General features: G+C 40.7%; 3 protein-coding genes across 5 annotated transcripts; all 3 read right to left on the bottom strand.

Moving 5' to 3' along the window:
• Positions 1-320: 320 nt before the first annotated feature.
• On the bottom strand, positions 321-3084 carry LOC121970519 (probable monogalactosyldiacylglycerol synthase 3, chloroplastic). 2 transcript variants are annotated; one of them, XM_042521289.1, is made up of 10 exons: positions 2760-3084; positions 2627-2728; positions 2492-2594; positions 2143-2315; positions 1737-1898; positions 1488-1629; positions 1189-1413; positions 1038-1100; positions 863-937; positions 321-734 (listed from the first exon to the last, which is right to left on the bottom strand). In XM_042521289.1, exons 1-10 carry the CDS (start codon positions 2834-2836, stop codon positions 441-443), a joined length of 1416 nt encoding a protein of 471 aa, XP_042377223.1. In that variant the 5' UTR covers positions 2837-3084; the 3' UTR covers positions 321-440. The 2 variants fall into 2 exon arrangements, with proteins under 2 accessions (XP_042377223.1, XP_042377222.1); XM_042521288.1 differs by having other exon boundaries at positions 324-734; positions 2492-3084.
• Positions 3085-3227: 143 nt separating this feature from the next.
• LOC121970520 (protein NUCLEAR FUSION DEFECTIVE 4-like) lies at positions 3228-6974 on the bottom strand. Its single transcript, XM_042521290.1, has 3 exons — positions 6530-6974; positions 3905-4803; positions 3228-3806 (listed from the first exon to the last, which is right to left on the bottom strand). The coding sequence occupies exons 1-3, from the start codon at positions 6854-6856 to the stop codon at positions 3335-3337; spliced, it is 1698 nt and encodes a 565-aa protein (XP_042377224.1). The 5' UTR covers positions 6857-6974; the 3' UTR covers positions 3228-3334.
• Positions 6975-7308: 334 nt separating this feature from the next.
• Positions 7309-10327, bottom strand: LOC121970521 (sucrose-phosphatase 1-like). Of its 2 annotated transcripts, none has more exons than XM_042521292.1 (9): positions 10119-10327; positions 9319-9383; positions 8932-9231; positions 8726-8827; positions 8414-8608; positions 8014-8304; positions 7750-7936; positions 7588-7634; positions 7309-7512 (listed from the first exon to the last, which is right to left on the bottom strand). In XM_042521292.1, the coding sequence occupies exons 2-9, from the start codon at positions 9376-9378 to the stop codon at positions 7408-7410; spliced, it is 1287 nt and encodes a 428-aa protein (XP_042377226.1). In that variant the 5' UTR covers positions 9379-9383; positions 10119-10327; the 3' UTR covers positions 7309-7407. The 2 variants fall into 2 exon arrangements, with proteins under 2 accessions (XP_042377226.1, XP_042377227.1); XM_042521293.1 differs by having other exon boundaries at positions 9319-9530.
• Between the last annotated feature and the right edge of the window lie 225 nt (positions 10328-10552).

The raw sequence follows: 10552 nt of genomic DNA on the forward strand, positions 1-10552 counted from the left end.
ATTTACATGGTAAAATATAGAAAAAGTCAAACATATATAATAAGTATAATATTAGGAATGGATCTGTTAATGATTCGCTAAGATCGCCGTTAATTAATAATTGAAATCCAAATCTCGAACCAGTTGTATATATTTTCCTAAATCATACTCGAGTGTTAGTTGAGAAATCATTTTCCATCAACACCAGAGAATTTATTGTCTTAGCACAAGTTGCAATAATTTAATGCGGTCAATATATAGTTGTGAAAGTATGTGCATTATGCTTGACTGAGATCGGGTATTTATTTTAATACACAAGAAAATTAGATGGTTAGAGATGAACTGTTACACCAAAGTGAATGTGAGGACTCGAGATTAATCTACTTGGATAAATGCCGAATTGCAAGGCCAAAGAATATCAACAATGGTTTTACAGAAACATTGAATATAAAATGCAAGGATTAGATTGTAGAATCGATCAATGGAGTAGTAGTATTCCTCGATTGAAAGAAAGAGGAAGTCAAGCAATGGGATATTTGTGATAAAGAACCTCGCTGTTCGGTGAGCTCATGAATGTCCCTGACTATGTCGAAAACAGCATCTGGTTGTGCCAGTTTCAGTGCATTTTCAGACATTTTCTTCAGCACATCTGATTCAGGGCCGAACCAGCGAGCAACGAGGCTGGCAGTTTGCTTTGAGCTCTTTGAGAATACGCCAGCACCGTTGTCGACGACATAAGGGATATTTCCAACCTCCTGCATTAAAGAAAAATAGTAGTTTTAGTATCCTAATATGAGTCAGTATTCAGTAATCAGTTTAGCCATTTGGTATTCTATCTGTCATTTGAAATGTGTAAATTTCTACTATTTATGGGCAAACAAACTTGTCCAGGGATGAAGTCATTCAAGATTATAGGAAGTCCCCTTATCAAAGCCTCAGCGATCGTTCCCGGTCCAGCCTGATGCAGCAAACAAGAACAAAAATTAGCACCAGAAACAAGAAAAAGTTGATAGAAAATCATGGATGAAAAATGTAAATAGCTAAGAATAGTTCCATGCCTTTGTTATAATGCAATCACAAGCTCCCATATATCTCTCCATTCCAGTTACAAACCCCATGATCTATCATAATCAAACAATTCCATCTTATGATTTGAAACAAAAAAAAGAACATGATATGAAATCATATTGAATGTTTAATGCCTGATACCTTCACTGGGATCTTCCATGGAAGCTCCTGGAGTGTTTCACTAAGAGTTTTGTTTCGGCCACAAATGACAAGAAGTTGCCCAATTGGTTTTCCATTCTCCTTGTCGAATAGTGATTCGCCAAGGGCCTTTGCAGTCTTTTTCACTGGCCCCATTCCTTCACCTCCTCCAATCAGTAAGACAGCAGGGAGATCAGGATCCATCTCAAGTTCTTTTCTCAATTCATCCTATCAGGAAACAAAAGGCACTTGAATTCCTAATGCAGAAGACTAAGCAGATATGCTAAGCTCTCGTGACAAACCTTGACGAGAACAGCACGACAAAAGGAAGGTCTGATGGGCAAACCAGACACATGGATTTGAGAAGGCTGTAGGCCATCTAATGCTGCTCTCTTTGCTACTTCCTCAGAGGGGCAGTAGCATCTATTGACATCAGAGTGGAACCTGATCGAACCGATAGAGTTCTTCAGCTAAATTTAACTTCATAAAAATATACAAAATTAAGAAGCAAAATAGATGTAGAAAACAAACAGTGGTTAAGCTTCACACACCATGTAGGGTGGCAAGTGTTGAGATCGGTGATGACGGTAACAAAAGCAACTTTATTTTGAAGGTTTTGCCATTTCAGAACCAACAAAGGAATGTGCTGCATGAGGGGGTGAACGCTGATTATGATATCGGGCTTGTACTTCTTCAGACCGGCTTCCACTTTCCTTCAGTCATCAAGCACCAAAATCAATAATGATTATGGAAATTGTTCACCGACTTGGAATTATCAGCTAAGGAAGCAAGGACTTGTAGTTGCAAAATCTATATCTTTAGCTTATGAATCAAGAGCATAAGTAAGGTTACGATACACAATCAGTGAGCAACATGAAAATACGAAAAATTTATAGGAATGCAGTTCTATGCCAGCAGTAGAATTGATGTTGAGAAGGATAAAGAAGAGCTCCATACTTGGTGTAGAATGATGCAATGGCAGCTAGATAGATGTTATGGATCCAACGAGGCGAGGTTCCGTGAAAGGCCATCCTCCAGAGCTGCACATGCTTCACCATAAATTTGTAGGAACTCTCCATGTTATTCAAAGGCCAACCTGCATGTTCCATGAACAAATCCTTCACAAAAACCTGCACATTGAGATAAGCAACAACCAGTTACAATTCCAGCTCCTATAGCATTGATGCTATGAAATGAAACCGGAGGAAACAATGATCACCAGAGGAAACAATAATCAACAATTTGCACAACAAAAAGGAAACCACAGAAATCCTCAATGCATGAAGAACAACAGGGAAAGGCCGACCTTGTACTCGTCGCCGAACTCAATGCGGAAGGCGTCGCGGATTGCTTCGGCGGAAGCGCGATGGCCACCGCCGGTGTCGCTCATGAGGATGAGCACGTTCTTGGTGCGATCGGCCCCTATCTGGGCCATCTCCATGGTGCCATCCTCCTCCTCCCAGAACATGGTCTCGTCATCGCCGCCCAAGACGACCGCCCTGGAGACGCGACGATCGCCGTCGAAGGAGAAGTTCTTGCTCCGCTTGCGCTTCAGCTGCTTCCTCTCCTGCAGCTCGGCACGGTGGGCCCGCATTTTCTCCATCACTACCTCCCGGATCGACTTCCGTGGCGTCACCACCGAACCCTCCATGGATTCCGTCGCTTATGCCGATGTCCAGCGGTGGAACAAGGACAGGGCAATTAGTCGGCGGCGCCACCGCCGAGAGATTGGCCGAATGAACAAGGGAACGAGGCGAGGGATAGCACGAGAGGAACGGGATTGTTTATAGGCAGCATGGTAGAGAGGAGCGATGGCGGAGCTGGCACAGCGAAGGCCAGTGCCTATTTTCCGCCATGGAAAGGAAGAGAACGAGGAGAAGGCGGAGGAGGTAGCAGCCAACTAGCCATAGATTCTGGGAATAATTCCTCAGATTTCCAACATCATTTCTAAGTTATTAATTCCTCAAAAAATAATTCCTTGTTATATAATTACAATTATATATTCACTACTTCCAATATTTGATTGAATGCCACAAAATCTATATCAGAAACATTTTATAATTTCATGAAACAAACTGTAAATCCTCAAGAACAACATATTTCATACGGGTCTAATACACCATAAAAATAGTTTCGAAACAGAGTACACTCAATGCAGTGAATTCTGCGGCAGCCTGAAGGATCCACTGGCATAAAGCATCTGGTATACGGGTCTTATTCTCACTGATAGAATTATACTTAACAAGGTTCCTAAACCGCATACCCCTGCCAGAAACAGGAATGTTAATCTGAAGCAGTTGGGCCCCAAGCAAGTGCTTGAAGTCGGGTCTTGCTTTGCGGCTTCGGTATCGTATACGTATCCGGCGAGAAGACCGGAGAAGAAGAATGCCCCCAGGGGGTTTCCTAGCAGCATGAAGTTGTAGAATAGGCCGAATTGCTTTAGGCCAAAGAGCTCGGAAACGGTTGGCACCATGACTGAAAACTGAACCCCATAACAGAAACCAAGCATGGCAGTTGAAGCATAAAGGGTGCCGTTGATAGCTGAAGCATAGAGAAGGTAGGCTACAACCATGACTACTTGTGTACATGCCATCCAGATTGGCCTAGGAAGCATTCTTGATCTGCAAAAAGAAAAGGAAAATATTGGAAGAAAAAAGCATATGATATGGAAATATGGTGGAGTGATAAGGCGACCGCGTAAAGAAGAAACCTGTACTACCTGACAAAGTGCTCGGATACTGCACCAGCGCTGATACGGCCAACAAAGTTGCAAAAGCTGAAGAGGCATAGCAATATGGTTGTGTCATCAAGACCATAAGAAACTCCAATTTGAGCTAGATTATTGAGCACTGTAACACCTGAGCCAACGCCGAGAAAGTATGCCAAAAATAGAAGCCAAAAATCAGCTTTAACTAATGCTTCATGAAACTCAAAATCATCCCCCCTCTTGGGTCTTCTCTTCTTTTTAACTGCGCCTTCTCCTTCAGCTAAAAGCATGTCAACATCTGAAGCATCATCATTCTCCTGAGCATTCCCCAAATTGTTTGATGATGATGTTGCTAGCAATGGTTCTTTTTTTTCTGAGCCTTCCTCGGTTAATTGATTTGAAGTACTACCAGTGTCGCTAGCAACATTGTTCTTGCGTTTTGTTGGAAAGATTGTCATCTTTATTGGGATGGCAAGGGGGGCCAAGAGAAAGATGATCATTATACCAAACAAAATGTAGATAACACTATCAGTTAATGGGAGGAAATCGACCAAAATTGTGTAGGCAAGAAGATAGAGACCCAAAACTATGCTTGAAATTTGGGTAAACATAAAATGGCATTGTTCCAATGAGTCCTCTTCCAAGGATGGCATGCAAGGCCTAACGAAATACATCATTGCAAGGCTTACGATGGGCAATCCAAGAGTAAGAAACACTAACAACTTTGTTGACGAGCTGTGGAGTACACCAGTGTACAATCCAGTGTATACTGCAGCACTAAGCCCAACATAACCCTTGAGAATGCCAGCAACAGTACCTCTACTGAGAGGGAAGTTTCGCATATTGGTGACCAGAACACCTGTGCCAAACCAGGCACTGCTATTGGTACCAATGCATATTGCTATCCATAACTGGAGGGTAAAATGAAGTATTAGTTCTACATAGAGTCCAATAAAATGACATGTATAGAAATCTTTTCAAACTAAATGATACTAATTACATGCAAAATCATGACTATCACAAATTTAATGAGCCAAGTTAGAGTTGGCTACTTGGTAGTCTCCTTAATGTGTTCCTCGAGAAGAACGAACTCCATACTACAATAAGTCATATCGAATTAGATAAACAATAATCGTTGATGGTATTGTGCTTACAGTGTTGTATAAAGGGACATTAAACTCCAAATTAAAGTTGGATTATCATCAAAATATAGGAAAGAGAGACCAAAAAAAGATAGGAAACAGACTCTTTCCAGCTGCATTTATGACTTCTACTTTTCAAAACATTGTAGTATATTGCATAAAAAGTGGCAATCAATCTCCCACTTACTGGACAACACAAAATCCTTTTCATTTTCCTACAACTTGCCGTTTACTAATCAAAAGGCAATAAAAGTTAGAAGTTTCATGGAAAAATCAGTGAGATTGGAAAACAAGTTAACAGAAATTTTAATCTCTCTGTAACTTGAACTTCACCTATAAAAGGTCAGTCAGGAAAGCAACATGGGATGCCACATATAGGTGTAGTTGTGGCACTCTAGGATAATCCCACATCTCAATCTGTTGGCTTTGCATTAGTTTGTAAGGCCTAGATGAGACTACAAGTACTGAATAAACCATGTATTCAAAACAAACATTATCTGGATTATTTGGGGTGGCCCAATCCACTAATACTAACTTGGTCTATCATTTTAGTAATGTATTTCTGAGGTTAAGGGCCAGACTCTTAATATCTTAGGATCCTACCAATGGTTTGGACTTTGGAGTAGAACTGGCAGTCCAATGATTGGTAACAAACCCCAAAAAGCATATCAGTGGTGGTGGATTTATTGTGACTTCAACTGCTGCCTAGTAGATCACTTTTTTTTCCATAGGTATTTGTTGTAAGTTGCTAGACTATAGAAGTTAGTCTAATAGCTAAACCTGCCAAGAGATCGTTTTGGTTTAAGGCCTATAACAGTCTACTGACTTTAGTATGGACTTTATTTCAGAGTCATGAGGTTCAACCCTACCTGGTGAATGAATAGTGTAATTCTGTAATCAGAATGGGTTGTGCTAATGCCAACTAGATCAATATCAATAAATAACTTCCAATTATTACACGAAAAAAGAATTCTTTAAGATAACATTGTTCCACTAGTGGACTGTCTCACTTGAACATGAGATACAGTGAAGAAAATATTATTAATATTTATTTAGTGACTCCAACCTTTCCCCAAATCCAGATCCAGGTTTCTAGGAGACATTTTTAAATAGTTAGAGTTGAACGAAGCATCACAAAATATTGTTTAATGGTCTTCCCGTGTTTTGTCCAACAAAGCAAGCTGCCTACTTTTCTCGTTTCTTTGCAGATCTGGAAAAGAGATAATATTCATCCTATTTCCATTATGGAGAGGAGTGATGATGAACATTCATTGATCTAGAGAGAAAAAACAATTTTCTTACCGTCAATCATTTTCTAACCAGCATAAAACCAAAAAATTGGATAGGCAGCTATGCAAGCTTAAGCTAGATTGGAGCCTAACAAGATGATGAAATTATTGATCGATCGCATCAAATTAAAATGAACCGTCAATCCGCCCCAAATCATTCAAAATCAAGCATTTTCCGGATCTGTTTTGAAAGAAGGGCGACGAACCAGCCAGTAGGGAAGGCCGGTGACGGTAAGGCTGACGGCAGACCACAGGGTTCCGAAGCCGAGGAAGCAGCAAGCGGCGCCGACGAGGAGGACGAACCAGGGAGGGAGGCGATTGCAGATGACACCGGCGACGAGGCCGAAGTTCTCTCCAGTGTCGTTGGCGACACCGAGCATGGTGAGCTGCTGCTGGTTGTAGCCCATGGCCTTCTTGAGGGCGTGGGAGTAGAGGGGGAAGGTGTAGGCCGTCCCCGCCGCCACCTGCACCCAGACCGCCGCAGCGAGTCCCACCCACGGCGGCCGGCTCCCGACCTTCACTGCTCCGGCCATCGCACCTCTCTCTCTCTCTCTCTCTCTCTCTCTCTCTCTCTCTTCTCTGTGTTGCTTAGTTGCGAACGACACTGGCCTGCTGGCCTGTGCTTGTGCGGCTTTTGGACAACACAAAGGAAGCTTGTGGCTATTTTCTATTGATTATTTCAGCTATATTTTATGTTTTTGAGAAAAAAGAATAGCTTAAAAAATCCTCAAACACTCGTAAAAATTAATTTAAAATAAAAAAATTCTAATAATAACTTTTGACTACATTAATTGCCTCCATTGGAAGAATAGCGGCCACTTACTAACCACATTAATTAACTTAACCACCTGTTGGCAGATTAACTAATGGCGGATTTGCGAATACCAAACCAATCCAAATACGAAACCGCAACGTTTTGTCGTACTGACTCATTCTGACAGTTAAAAAAATTACATTAAACTGTGGCAACTGCCAACGACCCATCTGACTTTTTGTAAGTAAAGCTTCTTTATACGAACAATTTCTTCAGCAAAAAAAAAAAAAAAAAAGACAGAATGTTTTCTGAGAACAATCGAACGGAGGCTTAGAAGAACCAGGCTGTTTGATCGCTTGCGGCATACCCATCCATCCACGTCTGATGTACATGAACCAAAGACGGTCCCGGTGAAGTCTCAGCCTCAGCCTCATCCTGGAAAAGCAACATCACTCACTTTAAAACTGATTTTTACTCAAAAGATCTTTTTTTTCAGTCTGTATTATTTACCTTCAGATTAAGAAGAATCGTCGTCAAGCAACACTGTCGCCCTGCGTCTGCAGAATCGACATGGAGATTTAATAGAAAATTCAGAGAATGGTTTAGTAACCTGAATCCTTCAAACACTGTGAACTTAGCTCATGCATAAAATATTATGGTACTAAACCTTACCTGATAGCTCCCATTTATCGAATTTCACTAGCCAGGCATCTGAGCTGATCTGAGAAAAAGAAACTCTATCTAACCACACTCTGAAACGCTTTCCTCTCTTATCGCCATAACAAGAAATGACTGCATCTATTCGCTCTCTAAGTGAGCACTGAACACCAGAAGGAAGAACAATGATTCCGTTTGGATGCTGTCAAATGAAATATGTTAAGGAAGTTAAGGTTTACGAGCCATTGAGAAATGTTTCAATTTCAGTATCACTCTTACGCTGATACTCCTCATATATTGTATAGTCAAATCAGAGTTTTCTACTTCAGCTCGACGCCATCGTTCATAAATCAAGTAGAATTTGACAACCACTTGCGAAGGGTGGAAGCTCTCGGTCTTCCAACGAGACAAGTCCATGACATCCCTTGGAGATGTCTTAGGACCCAGTCCAAAATGCCCTATAGCCTGAATAATACCTGACGCACACCTTTCGCTTGCGTGGATGATCTTGGGGTAATCTTTAGAGTTATGTGCGTACCACTGCAGTAGTTCATCATGGGCATTGCTGACCTGAAATTACACAGGTGAAAAACAATACAATTCCCAGGAAACTATTTATCGATTAGTGCTAAAAAGGAGAACAAAGGGAAGAATTAGCAAGACCTATGAAGCTACATACCACCACGCCATGGACTTCTGGAACGGTGAATAAGTCGGTATCATTTCCAGAGTCACCACAAACAAGCGTATCGATCGGTAGCTTTCCGTTTTTCTTCAACTCGTCATGCAAATATTGAAGAGCTTCCCCTTTCCCAGCACCCAAGGGTAATACGTCAATGCATTTGCCGCCACTATAGATAACTTTAGTTTCTAGCTGAGCAAACACAAAACAGGACATATATTAACTAACTACTAGATTTCAAAAAGGATTTACCTAAAACACTAGGAAAGAGCATATTGCAACCCATCATTCAGGCACAAACACTCTTACCCCACGATTTGCCAACCTTTCAGAAAGGCACTTCACCACTTCCTCCGCATGATCATTTCGTACAAAGTAGCTCACTTTGTGTGGTCTCTGATCTTCTGCTTGCTGCATCAACACCAAACAGACATTGAAGCTCACAAATCAAATGTGTGATTATAACTTACAATCGTTATTTGGTCTAAGAAAAGGAAATTGGAATCGTTGGATACCTGAGAGATAAGTTGAGGGAATTTAGTTGTTTCCTCCATGACAATATCGCGGTTCCATTTATGGTTCAAGTAATGCTCCCAAGCATCATCAGGCACCATGGATTCACCATAAAATATCTCTGTGCCCACAGATAGAATAGTTACATCTGGAGTTAACAACGGTTTCTTGGTTTTGAGCTTCTGGTAAGTAGCAGGTGATCTCCCAGTTGAGAAAATCAACAAAGAATTGTGACGATATTCTGATTCCCATAGTGCATTGAACCTAAGCAGTGAGAGATCCTCTGGATCATCATGATCAACCTATGAAGAAAATGCCAAATTCTTCGCATAAAAACAATAACTATGATTGTAGAAATTACTAAATTGAACAAACTGAAGCTACCGCACCATTGTACAATCTAGATCAGAGACAATCATGAGATGGGCCTGGCCATCGAGGTGATCCATTGTACCTGATATTAAAAGGTTTGAGAACCCAAATAAAATTGTATGATCCAGCACAAGTCTACTCTGGTACAAGCCCCTCTAATAGAGAACTAACAATATGAATCTGTCTTGCTCGTTCTACTGCTGCAATTGCAATGGAAATATCTTCTAGCCTTTTTCACATATACAAAATATATAATTAGAAAATAGGGAATACAAATGAACAGTTGGTGCGGAGACAGCAAGCTTCGAGATAACTAAGATGGAGAGAATCCCAAAAACAACACTTCGAATTGGAAAAATTCAGTGGATACTAAAATACAAATACTTATTTTTTTACAGAAAAATGGTCGTTCAAGCACAACAAATCTGGATTGTTCATCATTTATTAAAATTTATTTATTTTTTTAAATGAAATATTTATATATATTTGTGTATAACTTGACAAAGGGATCAGCTGCAAGCAGAGTTGTTAATACAGAGTCAAATTCACAAGCACCTAGAATGCAAAATAAAACAGGCACCACAAGTTAGAATCTCCACAAATGCGCATGTCAAAATTTGAGGGGAAAAATTCGTCGTTTTTGAAACACAAAACAACATGAATCCAAAAGTAGGCTCTTTACTCAGTCAGATGACAAAAAACAAACAAAAAAATATATTCGGAACGAAGATAAAAGGGAAAACATGCAGTTGCAGGACGAACCAGATCGAGGAGAAAAGGACAGATAGAACAAAAAGAGAGATGAAAAGACAATTACCAGAGAAAAGCTTCGATCTTTGGTGTCGATTGCCACTTCCCGTTGCAGGAGGTTTGAGAACAAATCTTGAAGAAACTCCAAGGAGGCGACGAGGTGCGGATGCCGTGGTGAAATAAGGGAAGTGGAAAGAGGAGGAGAAGAATCGGCTCAGTCCAATTCGGTTGGCGATTCTTCGTCGACACTGAGAAAACGGAGCGACGCAAGGAATAAAAGAGAAGAAAGTATTTATACATGGCGTTTCTCAATTTTCCAAGAGAAAGGGGCAATTTGCAATGTGCCGTGCACAAACACCACGCTAGATGTATAGTGGGATAAATCTCAGTTCGTTAATTTTATGAGAATCGACTCATTATGTCAAAAATATTATGCGTTCATTGTCTGTGCTGCGTGCTGTGTACAAACAAAGAATTACAAAATCTCTCAACTTGCACCAT

This window comes from Zingiber officinale, chromosome 4A, assembly GCF_018446385.1.
Source record: "Zingiber officinale cultivar Zhangliang chromosome 4A, Zo_v1.1, whole genome shotgun sequence".
Lineage (NCBI taxonomy): Eukaryota > Viridiplantae > Streptophyta > Magnoliopsida > Zingiberales > Zingiberaceae > Zingiber > Zingiber officinale.